The 18,271-nt window shown below is 37.5% G+C and overlaps 1 protein-coding gene and 1 non-coding gene across 2 annotated transcripts in view; both read left to right on the top strand.

The window, feature by feature from the left end:
* Nucleotides 1-18,271, top strand: part of MPP7 (MAGUK p55 scaffold protein 7) — a 249,090-nt gene that overhangs the window by 123,634 nt on the left and 107,185 nt on the right. Inside the window, exon 3 of the mRNA XM_049777483.1 lies at nt 6,143-6,261. Coding sequence (XP_049633440.1) covers nt 6,143-6,261 — 119 coding nt within the window. The remainder of the gene's footprint in view (nt 1-6,142; nt 6,262-18,271) is intronic.
* LOC126014586 (U7 small nuclear RNA) lies at nt 13,149-13,210 on the top strand. Its single transcript, XR_007497608.1, has one exon. It is a non-coding gene; the product is annotated as a U7 small nuclear RNA (small nuclear RNA).

Here is an 18,271-nt window from a genome sequence, read left to right as displayed (position 1 = left end):
GCTGCCCTCTCTCACCACTCCTATTCAACATAGCACTGGAAGTACTCTTTATAGCGATTTGGCAAAAAAAAAGATATCAAGGGAATCCAGAGAGGAAAGGAAGAAGTCAAGCTCTCGCTGTTTGCAGATGACATGATACTTTACCTAGAAAACCATAAAGTCTCTACGAAAAAGCTTCTAGAAACAATAGACTCATATAGCAAGGTGGCAGGCCACAAAATTAACACACTATTTTTTTTTGGTTTTTGGGCCAACCTGGCGATGCTCAGGGGTTACTCCTGGCTGTCTGCTCAGAAATAGCTCCTGGCAGGCACGGGGGACCATATGGGACACCAAGATTTGAACCAACCACCTTAGGTCCTGGATCGGCTGCTTGCAAGGCAAACACCGCTGTGCTATATCTCTGGGCCCAATCAATGGCCTTTCTATACACCAATATTAATAAGGAAGAAATGGACATTAAGAAAACAACCCCATTCACAATAGTGCCACACAAACTCAAGTATCTTGGAATCAACTTGACTAAAAATGTGAAGGACCTATACAAAGAAAACTATAAAACTCTGCTCCAAGAAATAAGAGAGGACACACGGAAATGGAAGCACATACCCTGCTCATGGATTGGCAGGATTAATATCATTAAAATGGCAATACTCCCCAAAGCATTGTACAGATTTAATGCGATCCCTCTAAAGATACCCATGACATTCTTCAAAGAAGTGGATCAGGCACTTTTGAAATTTATATGGAACAATAAACACCCTCGAATAGCTAAAGCAATCATTGGGAAAAAATCTGGGAGGAATTACTTTCCCCAACTTTAAACTGTACTAAAAAGCAATAGTTATCAAAACAGTACCGTATTGGAAGAAAGACAGGCCCTCGGATCAGTGGAATAGGCTTGAATACTCAGAGAATGTTCCCCAGACATACAATCACCTAATTTTTGATAAAGGAGCAAGAAATCCTAAATGGAGCAAAGAAAGCCTCTTCAGCAAGTGGTGTTGGCACAACTGGCTAGCCACTTTCAAAAAATTGAACTTAGACCCCGAGCTAACATCATGTATGAAGGTTAAATCCAAATGGATGAAAGACTTCGATATCAGACCCGAAACCATAAGATACATAGAACAGCATGTAGGTAAAACAGTCCAGGACATTGAGACTAAAGGCACCTCAAAGAGGAAACTGCACTCTCCAAGCAAGTGAAAGCAGAGATTAACAGATGGGAATATATTAAATTGAGACGCTTCTGCACCTCAAAAGAAATAGCACCCAGGATACAAGAGCCCCCCACTGAGTGGGCGAAACTATTCACCCAATACCCATCAGACAAGGGGCTATTCTCCAAAATATACAAGGCACTGACAAAAATGTACAAGAAAAAAACATGTAATCCCATCTAAAAATGGGGAGAAGAAATGGACAGACTCTTTGACAAAGAGGAAATACAAATGACCAAAAGACACATGAAAAGTGCTCCACATCACTAATCATCAGGGAGATGCAAATCAAGACAACTATGAGGTACCATCTCACACCCCAGAGATTGGCACTCATCATAAAGAATGAGAACAAGCAGTGTTGGCGGGGATGTGGAAAGGAACTCTTATCCACTGCTGGTGGGAATGCCGTCTAGTTCAACCTTTATGGAAAGCAATATGGAGATTCCTCCAAAAACTGGAAATTGAGCTCCCATACGACCCAGCTGTACCACTCCTAGGAATATACCCTAGGAACACAAAAATGCAATACAAAAATCCCTTTCTTACACCTATATTCATTGCAGCACTATTTACCATAGCAAAACTGGAAACAGCCAAGATACCCTTCAACAGATGAATGGCTAAAGAAACTGTGGTACATATACACAATGGAATATTATGCAGCTGTTAGGAGAGATGAAGCCATGAAATTTTTCTATACATGGATGTACATGGAATCTATTATGCTGAGTGAAATAAGTCAGAGAGAGAAAGAAAGACACAGAATGGTCTTACTCATCTATGGGTTTTAAGAAAAATGAAAGACATTCTTGCAATAATAATTTTCAGACACAAAAGAGAAAAGAGCTGGAAGTTCCAGCTCACCTCAGGAAGCTCACCACAAATAGTGATGAGTTTAGTTAGAGAAATAACTACATTTTGAACTGTCCTAATAATGAGAATGTATGAGGGAAATGGAGAGCCTGTTTAGAGTACAGGCGGGGGTCAGGTGGGGAGGAGGGAGACATGGGACATTGGTGATGGGAATGTTGCACTGGTGATGGGGGGTGTTCTTTACATGACTGAAACCCAAACACAATCATGTATGTAATAAAGTTGTTTTTAAAAAAGAAGTAATTTAAGAACGTTTAGTATAAAAACATATCATTCCAGGACAAACAAAATACTGATGAGCTTTACCCAAATACTTAATAATTTCTCTGTAGTCAAAAAACGCAAAGTGTTGACTCTCTAAAGAACTTACCTAGAACCTAAGTAGTATTATGATCAGGAAGTCATTGTGAGGAATTTTTACAAAGGGTTGCATAAAGTGTGTAGGTGGAGCAAAAAGAAGATAATATATTTTAGTAAGTAATCGAAAATATGTGTTTATAATTATAACAATATTATAAGCAGACATCAACATCTTACTAGAGCCCTTAGAAATAAGATGTTTCATCAGCAGTTATATATTTTACTTGGAAGAAAACATGTTTTGCATCTTGGGCAAATAGAGATCAGATATTTTGGATTTCTTTAACTTTGGGCACATCTGATATATATTCTGTGTCATGTAAGAGTTATGGGTGGAGTATAGTGGTGGATTCTATTTTTAGTTATAGCCCCAGTGGCAAACTTAATGCTCTGAATATCAGACCTCAAATGTTGACTCTTTGGAATAAAATCTTTTAAAACGAGCCTCAGATGGTAACTTCTTTGCTGCAGAGTTTTCTGCTGTCACCATTCTTCAGAGGAGTTGACCTCTTTCTTTATCTCTACTCCTGTTCTTAAGGGTATTGCAGTGCTTGTCCTCTGTGCTGTAAACTCCTGAGGTAAAGGATCTTGTCCACTTTGTCTTTGGTCTTTAAATCCATGAACAGAGCTGCTTTCAGAGATTTCCTATAATGTTCATTGTGATGAAGTTCTTGTGAGCTTGAGCAGCCAGAGAGTAGAGTGATTTTTTTTTTTTACTACCCTAGTTCTTACTCAAGGAAAAAAATAGATTTCTATAAAAAATTTTATATTTTATTTTATTTAAATCATGGTTAATTTTTTGGGCCACACCTGGTGGTACTCAAGGCATACTCCTGCCTCTGCACTCAGGAATCATTCCTGGTAATTCAGTTTAGGGGACCTTATGGAACGCAGGGGACTCTAACCCGGCTTGGCTGAATGTACTATTTCTCTGGCCCAATTTCTGTAACATATTTCAAAGATCCTGCTTGTTATCCACACTTTCATTATTTGCTCTCTAGATATCACGAACTAATCACATTTGAACTTGAAATGTTCTTCACTATTGGAACCCCTGGGAATGAATGTAAGGATATTTTAGAGCACGTGTTAGAACATTGGCTCAGCTTTGGGCATGAACTGAGTTGGTTTCTAGAGTCTGCATAATTTATGTGAATGGAAGTTATCTGTTGCCCATACTGAGACCACATCTATCTCTGGCCTCTACCTATCTGATTTCTAGTTGGCACTGTCTTATATCTTCTGGCTTTGGTCTGGGCTTCCCTGATGTGGGATTTGCTGCCATAACTTGAGTACCAAACTTGGGTGGCTTAGAAGTTGGGGTTGCATTAGTCAATACCTAATAGTGCACACCTATAAGGAAAAAATATTTTTGTGGAGAGATGACTTGAAAAAAATACTTATTTTTTTTCTCATAAAAGTTGAGCAATTTTTGGGTAAAGTTAACAATTTCCATGTGTAATAGACTTGGGCAGCTTTATTTCTCACTGGTATATTGCATCCGGTTGGAATTTATAGCTAAGTTGCTTTGACCTTGAAGCATGACAGTGAAGTACCATTTTCCTTCTTATGGAATCATGTTCAGGAATATACTTTATTTTTTTTTTAATGAATGCCTACTTTGTGTCAATCATGGAGTCGAATGCTGCCGTGCGTATTATTCCAGGAAATGCTATTTGCTACGATGCCTTGTTTTAAACTTTTGTTTTGACATAATTGTAGATTTACATGTTCTACGAAAAATGCAGTGAGAACTTGTGGGTGCTTCTCCTTTTTTTTCCTCTGGTGCTAACATCTGGTGTAACTAGGAGACATTCCTGTTTGACCTTTTCCAGATTTTACCAACTGTGTATGCATTTATGTGTGTGTTTGTGTATTTTGGTCTGTGTAATTTTACTACATGATTAGGTTGTCATTTCTTTTTCAACACTTCTGGGAAACAAGATTCAGATAAGTGAGGTGAAATGCCTTAATGTGCAGGTCTAGGATTTCTTCCAAGTTCTGTTTGATCCAAACAGATTGCTCTTTCAGTAATAATAATGATGAATGACAATAGTAATTAATAACAATGGTTGAAACTCTGACATAAGAAACATACTGAGTACTTTCCATGTGCCAGGGACTGTTCACATGTATTAACTATTTTAATGCTCCAAGAACTATGTCACATAAATAACATCATGGTTGAACTATCATTAATCAAATAAATCATATTACCAAGGAATAATTCATTATTTTTAGTACCCCAGAAATTAAGAATGGTGACTTTCTGCCTTTCTTTAAAAAGCCCAATTTCATAGTTTGAGCTTCTCACTCAACCACAATGGTGTTGGCAGTTTAAATAATCTCTGTGTGTATCTGTATGTATGTAATATATAAAGTGAGCAAATATAAACTATTAAGAATATTTCATTGGGAAAGCCTTCTTCCCTTTGTCTCCCAGGGTATTGTAGATCTTTTTGCCTAAACAGAGGACTTTGAGTTTAATCAAATATCTCAAGTTACATTATACAGCTTTGAAAGTAGAACTAATGCATTTGGCTGTGCATTATCACTAGTGATCAGCCTATAATAATGCTTGAGGAAGGTAACAGACACCCCCAATTAGTCGCTCATAACATCTTGCTTTTCATTAGTTACCTAGCTTGTAAAACTGCCCTTAGGAAGAACTGCAGCACTAACTCAGATCAGAGGCAATAGCAGTGCTGTGTGTAAGCTTCGGGGCCAGCGTAGCAGATCCCAGGAAATCTGGGTGTTTTTGTAGCAGAGCTAAAAGGAATTTTGTCCTTTTTACCTTATGTCATCCCACTGGAAAATGAAACATGTGCTATGAGTTGATTTGTCTTCTGCCAGGCCTCCGTCCTGCAAAATCGCTGGCAGCTACTCTTAAGACATGTTCTTGGACAGGAATCTGATGGCTCTGTAGAAGATGGATGGTGGATGTGGCCTGCTACTGGGAACTCTACTACTGTCTCCCCTGAGGCTGCCGGAAGTCAGAAACAACCCCAGAAATGCCTGCCTGTTCTATGACATTCAGAGGCCATCACCTACCAGCCCAAACCACAGTCCAATTTAATTTTGGTGTTAAGGGGTTTGGTCCTGTACTGTCAAACTGTGCCAACACACCATACCCATGCATTGCAGCATCAATGTTGGCCTTCACCCTTTCTCCCAGTTTGGGAACTTGACTTTAGACAATGAGATAAGGCCAGTGTTTTGGAAGCTATGGCTTAGGAACTGTTTGGAAACCACAAAAGCTTTTTAACGAACCGCTCTATCAATTTTCTGCTCGTCTAAGGAAGTTTTTCCTATTCATGACTCATTTCACTCCTTGGCCAGCACTCAGGGAAATGTAATAATGATTAAGGGAAGGAATGTATGCATTTTCTTTTTCTTGAAAGCCCTACACACACATTTTCTGTCTTGGGTTATGTCAGCATGAACTGCAATGGCATGTTGACAACAGTGCAAGGGTAAAACACTAGCTTGTGAACGCAGACAGATGCCTTTGGGATTGAAGCCTCTTCAAGCTTCTTTCATGCTTTGGAAGGCATATTTTTGCTTGTTGGGCCCAAATACAAATCCAGGACAAATGACATGTCCCAACCGCCATTGACACACACCTTACGCGGAATGAATGAGATTGGACCCAGATTACACTGTGTTTTATTTTCATTTTATAGGTCTATACGAGCTGTTGGCTGCTCTGCCAGCCCAGCTGCAGCCACATGCGGACAGACAGGAAGACCTGACCTTCCTCTGGGGTATGTTTGGCGAAAAAAGCCTGCATTCACTGGTGAAGGTAAGCCCTGCTGATGTCAGATTCTCTCTGAAGAGAAACATATGGAAAACTACTCTTGAGCACCATCTAGTAAACCAGAGATCAGATTGTTGCATTCTGAAAACAAAACTGCCTTGTTCTCTTTGGCTGACGGGCATGGAAGTGAAAGATTCTACCCACAATTACATCGATGATTTCACTTACGGGTGGTGATCTGGCCGTGCATACTAATGCAGCAAACATGTGCTGGCCCATGTTTAGAAAAAGAGGCTAAAATAGTAGCAGGAAGGTTTATACTCCTTTATGGTCAACATTCATGAGCTGGGATTTAACTTAAATAAATAAATGCTTCCAGCAAAAAAAAAAAAAAATTAGAAGGAATCTATTTTCTGAGGTTAAGGATGGCAGGGGTTCAGTAGCCACATTAATTTAAAATAATTTCCTTGAACAAAGTCAACTGAAATTCTACCACGCTCTTTCCCTCGATCCTGGCACATGGCCATTGAAATGGTATTTTGTGTATAAATACAATGAATTAAAAACGAATCAAGAAAGCTTTTGGAAATGGTTTTTAGAAAAGACTCATGCAGCAGCTACCAGAAATCAGATCTTGCCACACAGTGACACTGGGAGTGATCAGAACTCTTAAAATAGTAAAATGAGAACAAGACACTTTACTGGAAAATATGCCACTCTTGTTTCTGGAAATCTGAATTGCGTTTTCTCACATTTAATCCAGACTGAAAGAAACCGTGCCTTGCTTGAGTCTGTTGGAGATATGACATAGGATACTTAACAGTCTTTTGGTCTATGTGCAGCAAACTTCATTTAGTTTGGCTGTCTGGAGAAAAAAATGCTTTTAATTGACGACTGATACTGAAAAATAAATCACTTTTAAGATAGCTCTTGCCATTGAGACTTGGAGATGCTTATTCTCGTTTCTTGATCAAATTGGATAGAAATGAGTGTGCCTCCAGCAATGGTAGTTCTCAAGAAATATAAGTGTGGATATCTACTGTTCAATTCACACATTTCAATTCTAGATTAATTTTTTTTTAAATTTTTTTGGTTGTTGGGTCACACCTGGTGACACTTAGGGGTTACTCCTGGCTATGCGCTCAGTAATTGCTCCTGGCTCAGGGGACCATCTAGGATGCCGGAATCGAACCCAGATCTGTCCTGGGAAGCTGCATGCAAGGCAAATACCCTACCGCTGTGATATCACTTTGGCCCCTAATATATTGTTTTTAAACTTTTTTTTAAAGCCTTGTGATTTACAAATTTATTTATATCTGAGTTTTTGACATATAGTGTTTCACATCCATCCCACTACTATTGTCAATCTTCTAAGACTAGGGTGTTTTATTTGGTTATGTAATTGCCAAGTTTAACATTGTGTTCTGAATAATTTTAGGTAATTTAATTGCTGTCTTGGGATGTGTTAAAATTGTATTGAGACCATAATTGAAGATTATGAGTCAATCATTAAAACTACTGAGGCAATCATGAAAATATTTCTGTAACAGTATAGTAATAGGATAGCTGTAGATTTAAATTTATTTTATATTTTAAGAAAAGGAGTAAAATATATTTTAGGATGTCATCATCCCTTAATCTTTAAAGAAGCATTGCCTCATGGTTTTTATTTATTTATTATGTTTATTTCCTTATGGAAGTGACTTGGCAAAGTTGGTTATGAATTTTAAGTAAAATAATGATGATCTTAAGTCTTGATACACATAGTTTAGGCATGTATAAGTATATATTACTAAGTATTATGAAAAATTGATTAGCAGAGTATGTGAAGAATGAAAATAATGGTAGATGTTTATTGTATTAAAATAATTAAAAATAGTACTTTTTGTAAGCACCATGATTACAAAATTGTTGATGGTTGAGTTTTAGTCAAACAATGTACACCTCCCTTTACTAGGGCACATTTCCTTTTACCTCTCTCTCTCTTTTCTTAGGAGATATTTTTTAAGTGTATAAGAAAGGGTCAGAACTATAGTATGGCAGTTTGGAAACCTGGCTTGCAGATGGCTGACTTGGATTTGATCCCTGGAATCCCATATGGTTCCCTCAGCTCGCCAAGAGTAATTTCTGATTGCAGAGCCAGGAGTAACCCCTAAGTATTGTCAGGTGTGCCACCATCCCCCCAAAAAAGTGTAAAAGAAAATGTTTGTTAGATGGAGAGATGGACTGATCACATGCTTTGTATGCTGGAGCCTGGGTTTGATTCCTAGCAGAAGTGACTCCTGACTATTGCGTTAAGTCCCTCCACCTCCCACCTGCATTAACTTTTAGTTATACTGGTTGAGCTTTAAGTTTAGATCAGGGGTCTCAAACTCGCGGACTGCGGGCCGTTTGCAGCCCTCCGTACAACATTTTGTGGCCCTGCCTTGAGGAATCTTTTTTTGTTTTGTTTTGTTTTGTTTTAGTTGTTTGTGTCACACCCTCCAATGTTCAAGGCTTACTACTGACTTTACACTCAAGGATCACTCCTACTTTGCCTCCTGCGGCTCGCAAGTAAATTGAGTTTGAGACCCCTGGTTTAGATTGATTTTAGACGTATGTTAACAAGAAATGGCTAGGAAGTAAACTGTTGATATACCAGTATTTAAATAGAACAATAAGATGAGACATTCCCTGTATATTTTTGTAATTGGTATCGAATTGAAGCTAATTTTTTGTACAGCTGATATTGGTTTGATCATTAGGACCACATATGTTCCTTTGAGCACTTTCAGGAGTGATCCCTAAGCACAGAGCTAGAAGTGAAGCTGCACCTTTGAGTGTGGCCCCCAAACCAAAGTAAACAAAAGAACTATTAATTACCACACTGTTTTAATTACATATAACTTGTTGGTCTAATGTTTTAAACAAGGCAGTTTCGAATGGTCTATCATAGGGTTGGTCACTAGGACATATTGAGCTGCAATCTGGCACAAACAGTTATGAAACTATATGTGATTAACATTAAGTGGAGTATTATCAGCACACCTTAAGATTGAAATCACAGAAGCACAGTAATTCTACCATTATCAGAAAAATCTTGAAAATAAAGTGGTGCTTGTTGAACTATTTCAGAATCCCAGACGGACAAGATTGGGAGTACTACTCTTCCCCTCTTACCTCTAGAGACGTATACGATTATCTAAGAGGATAAAGGAAATATATACAACTATTCAAAAAAGAAATAGAACTTATATTTTTACCCAAGAAAACCAATGACAACTGAGATAAGAACAGAAGATATTTTTAGGAAACTCACAACTACCAACCTTATTTAAAATGAATATAACATTTAAGTCTTATGCATATCTTATTTTGAACCACATTGGCAAAAATATACATAACACAGCTAAAGATAAAACTAAAATTTACAGTAAAGAAATTCCAGACGAAAACAGCGAAGATGATACATTTAGAAATAAGGTTAGGACCACAAATCTTGTTTTGTGATCTTTGTATGTTAGTAAAAGTTGCATCCAAAAATGTGGCTGTAAATTTGACTTTAATATTCATTGAATAGATAAGTTATGATATTCTTGTTTAACTTCTGTTTTTCATCAGATATTTCCATTTTATGTGTGATGCGTGACATTTTTCAGGTCTTATGCTAATCTTTGATCTCTTCTAAAATCTCATGTGCACAGTTTTTATTCAACTTTTCTGTTTAGAAATTTTCTTTTAAAATCTCTACACCCAGTGCAAGATTTTCTTGTATAGATCTTCAAGTTTTCTTTGTGTGTGTGTGTGGGGGGGGAGAGGGGGCAACATACCATCAGCACTCAGGAGTTACTCTTGGCTCTGTGCTCAGAAATTACTCTCTTTTAATCTCTTTCTCTCTTTGCATATTAGTATGATTTTTCATATTTGCATTATCTTTCCTCGGCATGTCCTACTCTCTGTTGAAGAATACATCAAAGTTATTGGTCATTTCTGATAGTGTTGCTGATTTCTAGCATTTCACTTTAATTCTTTGAATTTCTACCTCTCTCCTTACTTTAGTTGTTTTTACATGCTACTCACATTTTCTTTTTTTTTTTTTTTTTGGTTTTTGGGCCACACCCGGTGACGCTCAGGGGTTACTCCTGGCTATGCGCTCAGAAGTCGCTCCTGGCTTGGGGGACCATATGGGACGCTGGGGAATCGAACCGCGGTCCGTCTCCTAGGCTAGCGCAGGTAAGGCAGGCACCTTACCTCCAGCGCCACCGCCCGGCCCCGCTACTCACATTTTCATGTGGAGCCATGAACATCTTAATTTTACTGATTTCAAATGCCCTCTATCTCATAGTTCCCAAATCTCTCATACCCAAATTTGCATTTGTTATCTACTCTATTGCCTCAGCCTGTTTTTCTTGTCTTTTTTTTTTTTTTTTTTTTTTTGATTTTTGTTTTTTGGGTCACTCCCGGCTGTGCTCAGGGATTACTCCTGGCTCTACACTCAGAAATCATTCCTGGAAAGCACAGGGGACCATATGGGATGTCGGGATTCTAACCACCACTCTTCTGCATGCAAGGCAAATGCCCTACCTCCATGCTCTCTCTCCGGCCCCATTTTTCTTGTCTTTTATAATGTGTTGTAATTTTGGCTTCAAGTTGAACTTGATATATTGGAAGATAGGATCTGAGATAATGAGACTTACACTGTGAATTTTACTGTTACTCTGAGTAGGAGTTGGGCTGTGCTTTATGCTTGTTGCAGCTATTAGTGCCAGAAGCTTCAGTCTTAGCATTTCTTTTCTTTTGGCCCTTTGACTTTGGTTTTTTACAGAAACAGCTGTGTCATGCAGTTCTGTTATGATCCACTGTTCTGCACTGGACTCCTGTAGATGTTGGTGAGTTGGGAGACAAAGTGATTTATAACCCTATATTAAATCTCAGTTATTTTAGTGGTTCAAAATCTCTAGGATTATACTTCCTGCAGCTGTTCCCACACCAATCCGCCATTAGTTGAGACAGAAATATTAGTGAAGACTTTATTTATCTTAGATCCCTTTTCACAGGTTAGATAGAATCCCAGTAAATGACTTCCTGAAGAAGGCACACCTTTGTTGTTGGGGGGGGGGGAGGGATGTTCTTCACAGTTTTCACTCAGAATGGTGACTTTTGAAACATAAGGGGATTTGCCCCAATTTTTTTTTTTACCATCAGAGTTTGATGGGACTATGGAAAGTATACAGGGGAACACTAGATTTTGTTCTTTCTCTAAGCCAAATTCTAGCCTTCACTGTTACCCTATAAAGTATTCCTATATGATTTTGGCTCCTGCAGCTTTTGGTATTTCAAATGTGGTCTCAGATGCCTATTTCTGTATTCCCCACTGCCAGTTTCAGGTGGTGGTTTGCCACCCATTTCAGTTATGACTCCCATTTCAGTTATGCAATCATAAACCAAGTTTACTTTTGTCCTCTTTCTGATTTGGTAGTTTTTCTATGGTTCTGTAAGTCTTCTTCATTTTGAAGGCCAGTTTCATATCAGATAGATGGTCTATATTTTCTCCCATGGTGTTGTTTTTTAACTTTCTTGGAAGCATGTTGTAGTGTTGCTTTTTTTGTCTACAAATAAATTCTTATCTTGGGAGATGGTTTTGGGCCACACCAGAAGTTTTCAGGGGTCACTTCTACTGATGTCCAGGATAAGTGTTGGGAATTGGATCAGGGTCATTTCATGCAGAGCAAGAGCCTTAACTCTTGTATGATCTCTAAAGTGTTCTTTTTTATTCACACCCACACTAAATACAGATAACCAAGTTCAAATAATATATGGACATATCACAATAATCTCTTAGTTGCATATACCACCTACTTCATTAAAAATATGAATGTTATGAACTTAAAATGAATTCTGAGTATTAATCATAATTTAAAAGAAAGAAGTACTAAATATTAAGTTGTAGTTGTATCAGAAATACCTAATTTCTCTTTGTAAAAATGTCCTGACATTTTTAAATCTACTTTATATAAAGAACATGTATCACATAGTTGACATAGCTGATCACAATACATTTACTTTCAGTTAGTTAGAGCAAAATTATTTAAATAAGAAAAGAAAGGGGAAAAAAAGAAGGAAGAGAAAAGGAATTAAAAGAAAATAATCACAGTAACAAGCAAATTTGTGAAAATTATTGTATCCCCAATGAGGCCATTAAGTCACTGTCAGAAGGTTTAGTAAGCTCTTATTGCTAGCTGACCATTCCATTACTTTTTGTTTCTGAACATTGGCTTTAGTTACACATTGGCAGCTAAATTGATTTGTTCAGATGGCAATTAAAGTATTAAAGATGAAGTTGTCATGCAGATACAAGTGGCTCCACAGTCCAAGAAATTAAGCATTATTGCTATAATTGTGACTCTCTTCTGTGAACCATGTTTTTGGTTGCCAGTTATCCTGTAAATATGAGAAGGCCTTGGTGAGTGTGTGTGTGTGTGTGTGTGTGTGTGTGTGTGTGTGTGTGTGTTCCATGCCCATGTGTGTGCCCATTGGTCCATCTGTCTGTCTGTTCCCGTCCATGCACTCACTCCAGATATGACACAGCCCAAATACCAGTACCTAGAGTTTTGGTCAGATTTTTGTCTCTGCAGAGAGTCGTAGAGGAGTGGTGAAGTAGGGCCATTGGAAATGCAGTTTTTGTGGGTAATGGGTGCCACAGGTATGGTTTTGGCAAGGTGAGGACTTGGCCCACCCTCTCTTCCTGAGATTGCCAACTTTCAGCTGCATAGTCTGTATACCCATGATTTTTCATGGTTCATTCGAGAATGTAATTTATGTTTCGAGGATGTAATTTATGTTTGTGGGCATGGTTTCAGCTATCAGGTCTTCTGGAAGTATGAGAAGGCAGAGAGGGTAGAAGAGGATGTCTTCACTCATGAAATTTTGTTTTTAATGAAAACACATGAATTTAGTGTTACAGCTCTTTTAGAATTTGTCCAGCAGGTCTTCTGGTCTCCTCTAGAAGGCCATGCACCCCCCCCCCAAAAAAAAAAGAGAAAACACATGAATTCATGGGAAGATTAGTTGACTAGTGGAAGCAATGTATAAAAAAATTACTTGATGGGAATTTAATTTTAAATCTCCACATTAATATGATTAGTAAAGTTTTTAGGGATCATGAATTTTGGTCTAATTCTAAAAGCTAAAATGTTAGACTTGAGCCTCAGTACTGAGCAGATGCTCACAACGCAAATCATGACTAAGACCATAATTTTACGCTTTAATAATTTTATATCCTTAACCTGGAAACTGTAGAAAATGTGAAGCCAGTTTGAAAGTTATGCTCGATATTAAGCTTTCAGTAATTCAGCTTTTCTTACTAATTGGCACTATGAGATTTGCTTAGAAATTATTATTTCCAGGATGATGTATACAATCAAGCTATAAAATACTTTCACTAAATTGTGGTTTTATAAACCACATAAACTGTTTCTGATCAGGCATTTTAGTACTTATTACTTTTAATCTAGAAGCATCATAGTGGGATGATTGGAAGGGGATACTTACTTAGGAGTTAGATTCCGGGTACAGAACTATTCATAAAATGAAGTTGTTGGTATAGGACTTTATTAATAAATTGTACTATTTGGTGAAGGGAGAGGTTGTGTTAAGTTCAGGAAGTAAGTCTGTTGGTGAGGTTATGTTACTTGCTTCTGCAGTACCATTTGCCTTGGATGAGAGGAAAAGGAAAAGACAGCTAGACATTGTGAATGATCCATGGCCACCTGGCCTGACAGAGTAGAGACTTGGGTATCAGCAGCTGGTAATGCTCCTTGGCTAATCAAAAGTAAATGTTCCACCAGCTTGGTTGTAGGAACCAGACGAAGTTATTTCTTACGTTATAGTTTACATTTTTTCAGGCACAGAAACATGTAAAGTCTGCTGAAAATACGAATTCCTGAGACCTTGAGTAAATTGTTGCCTTTGTAATTTATACTCTCAAAACACTGGCCATATGTAGAGCTTTGCCTGGGACTGGGGCTAAGTGGTGAATGTTTGATGGCCTCTCTCCTGCCACCAGGCTCCACATTTACTATGTCAAAGCAGTGTCTTTTGAAAGTGTCAGACTGGGAATATGACTCAAAAGAAGGCATACCTGGCATGTGTGAGGTCCTGATTTTAATACCCAGTGGGAATTCAGTTTAATTATTTGTAAAAATAAACGTGGGGTTTCTATTTCCTATTAGAATTTCTGATTTAAGAATAGAATGGGTGGAACCAAGAATATCTAATTTCTCATTGGCCTTATAAAGGTAGTTCCTGTATTCTCCAATTCCAGAGAATAGAAATCCCATCAGGGAGGCAACCAACATCTCTAGGTATTAAACCTAAGTGTGAATTTATTGGGTCCCTTTTCTTTCTCCTTTATTACATACTACTAAATCTTCAAGTGTACTCTGTTTGAATAATTATTGATTTAAGGACTTGAGTATTCTGTTACCTGGAGTAATTGATTAACAATATCAATCTCTGGACCAAGTATTTTAGAGTATTTACTTTAAGATCAAGGTAGGGAGAAATTGCTGTCCTGGAAGTTGTTGGGGACACAAGCATCATCCAGCATTCTGATTTGGTTCTTAAAGTATATTGTCCAGGTAGTTGTGGAACCCTAGAAAGCAAATGAATCCATTTGTTTTCATTTAGAATTTTATTCATGATTATATTTTAATATGTGTTCTTGTTGTTAAAGAAACATAGTTTTACCACAGTATAAATTTTCAATGTCATCACAATATTTCAACCACCAAAGTGCCAATATCTTCTACCACAGTCCCCTGAACCCATTTTATCCCCCTCCCAACTTTCTTGCAGTCGTAATTCTATGGTTAAAGTCTAACTTATTTTCTATTGGATTTTGTCACTTACCTTGCTTGATTTCTTTGCGACTGCCAACATCTAACACTTACCATTTATAACTTTCCTTAGCATGTTCTCTTCTAGTTTCATCCATTTTATAACAAAAGGCAAGGCCTCATCTTTTCTAATAGCTGACTGGTCTTCCACTAGGCATGTATGCTACATCTTCTTTACCCACTCCCCATCATTGGGCTTTTGGGTGATTGCCATTCAAATCTTGATTATTGCAAATAATATTGCAGTTCACATAGGTATACATATATCTTTTCAAATTAGTAAGTGCTTGTGTATTCTTTGAATCTTTGGTTAGAGGGCTTAGTTTGCATCCAGCATTGCATAGAGGCTTACTCCTGGTCTGTATTTAGTGGCGGCTCCTATCTCTGTGTTCAGAGTTTATACCTGGTAGTGCTTAGAAGACTATATGCAGTGCCAGTGATTAAACTGGGTTAGCTGCATGCTCCAGGTATGTACCTTAATCCCTACACTGTCTTAATCTCTTCACTGTCTCTACTGTTCCAGGAAGAAGAATTTAAAATGCCCAGTGCATGCAACTGCCACATCTATTTCAAATTCAAATTTTGTCATCCACCCTTTTTAAATTTCCCAAATTCTCTTCAGTCCATGAGTATTTCATTCTCATTATTTGGCCTCCTCTTTTATAATATCTTCACTATGCAGTAGTGTGTATTGAGAAGTATAGTGCAAGTACTCTGATTATTTCCTCTTGGCAACTGTATATCCATGGTAGTCATTTGGAACTGAGACTCAGTTTCAGGCAATGTCCAAAATTTGTATGTGTGATAATATTTCATGGTACCTCATTTTTTCTTATAAAATGAAGATTATACAACCTTGTATTCTATAAGAATCTCTAATCTATAAGATTATACAACCTTGCATTCTTGTATGAAGAGTAAATTTATTAAATATGCAATCAGTATTAGAGAAATCTCTCTTTCTTTTCAATTTTTTCTTTTTCGGTAGGTTGTGTTCAGTGGTCTAGGTGGGGGTGTGTGTGCTCTATTCTTAATGTCCCTTTAACCACACTGCTGATTTTTCAGTATGTTATTTTCCTACCTAGACAAACTTCTTTTTTCTTGCATTTGTGTTTCTTTGTTCTCTCCTGTAAAATTACAATGAAAATCAGACTTTCTTACTTATGGGAGTCAGAGGACTTAAACTCCTGATCATCTGCTAAGATTGCAAGGCAGGTCCTCTAAGCCCTTAAACAGGATTGGCACCCCATATGGGTAACTTAAAAATAGTTCTCCACAAATTTCCTTATCAATTCCTTTTTAGTAGATATTTAACTTGTACATGTATTTTATATACTGTTATCCCAGAATAAAAAAAAAATTCTCAGACAAAAAAAGGACTTGTACAAGCGCGAAAATTTTTGTTCTAAACCAGTGAACTGGCTTTGGTGCATTCATTTTTATGGCTAGTTGGCAAGTTCTTCTCTTAATGGATATCTTTATTGAAAGATGTGTCTTGGGGCTACAAAGTTCCTTTTTCTGGAAACCACCATTATCTCCCCGAAGCAGTGAAGTGTTTTTGTGCAGATCTACCTTGTTCATTTCTACAATGAAATTGCTTCTTCAGGTATTTTTCCTAAGGATAGGATTGCCTTTACAATTCTCTATGATGCCATATTGCTCTTCTAAGATGATAATACGTAATACACCCAAGCAATAAGAGGAAAGTACCAATCTCTTTCTACTCATGTCTAAACCTGGAGTTGCTAGATTTGTCTTTTTGCCAACAGGATTGGTTCAAATATCTCGTTAGCTTTAGTTTCTTTTTTATTTGAATATTGGAGGGCAAACACATGTTTATGGGCCTTTTTGGTTTCCTTTTAAGCCTTTTGTATCCTTTGCCTCTCTCTTTTCTTTGGTTGTCTTCTTCTAGTTGATTTATAGGAATGACATCACATATTCCGATTCGGGGGTCTTTGTTTATATGCATTATTAATATCTTCTGGTCTGTGCTCAGTCTGCTCTTTCAGATAATTTATAGTGTTAAAGTTATTCCCCTGGAAAGTCTCTGTCTAAACACAGAAGCCAGCATCTTTAGAGAATGTACAAAATCCAGTATAAAATCCTTAGCTCAGTGGGTCTAGTCTAATGGAGAGCAGGCACTAAAAATCTGAGGAGTATGTAGTCCTTGGCCAAGTCTGGGGTCTGGTGTTTTTTTAAATGCTGGCTCTAGTCTAGGGCATTCCTCTGAGACATATGCACTGGTCTAATATTCCTATTTGGTTGTAAGCATCTATATAATGTATTTGTAGCACGTAGTATACTTATGGGTACAGTTGTTCATTGAGTAAAGTTCTTTGGGGGAAAAAATCTGTGTATAATGCTTCTTTGTACATTCCACATTGCCTGGGGCACTTGTCAAGACAGATTGCTATTAAAGAGCCTGGAATACCTTCCCTTCTGGCTTCTGTCTTGCCCGGTTTGTTTTCCATTCATTTCATAACTACCTTAGTGCTCAGTGTGGGGAGCTAAGTGATGGATGCTCATATCCCTTGGAATTGTTTATTGAACTCTTATGGGTGTTCATAGATCATTGACAGTGTTTATGTTCACTCATTTTCAGCTAACTCAAGTTATATATAATTACAGCTATCTTTATTATAGATATAATAATAATGTGTTATATAAAGTTTATTAAACTTTTAAGTGTCAATGGCCAAAGAGAGAGTTCAGGCCTTGCACATGGCCAACCTGGTTTCAACCACAGCAATGAGCACTTCCAGGAGAGATCCCTGAAAATAGAGAGAGGAATACATGCTAAGTATTGCTGGGTCTGGCTCCAGAACTAACAATAGCAACCCCCCCCCCAAGAAAAACCTCACACCCCCTCATGGGCTTTATCAAAGTATATTACATGTGCAGTGAATGTCTTTTATTCTAACAGATTTTTTTGTTATTGCCTTTTGGAGAATAGCAGCATTTCTCTAATTTCACTTCTGCTTTAGTTCTAGATCCTTTAAAAGTCTGAGTGCTAAGTCTAAAAGTGCATTTTATCTTCAAATTTCTTTTATTTAAATTAAAACATCTTATATGGAAGATAGAAATTTGATTTTCATAGCTTGACAGAATGAGAAACATTTTGATTTTTAATTTAGATAAATACTTATTAAGTCACTATTGTGTGTCTGGTAAATTTAGAT

Source organism: Suncus etruscus, chromosome 7 (assembly GCF_024139225.1).
Source record: "Suncus etruscus isolate mSunEtr1 chromosome 7, mSunEtr1.pri.cur, whole genome shotgun sequence".
NCBI classification, from domain to species: domain Eukaryota; kingdom Metazoa; phylum Chordata; class Mammalia; order Eulipotyphla; family Soricidae; genus Suncus; species Suncus etruscus.
The sequence above is the reverse complement of the archived record's forward strand: the minus strand, read 5'-3'. Positions and strand labels throughout refer to the sequence as shown.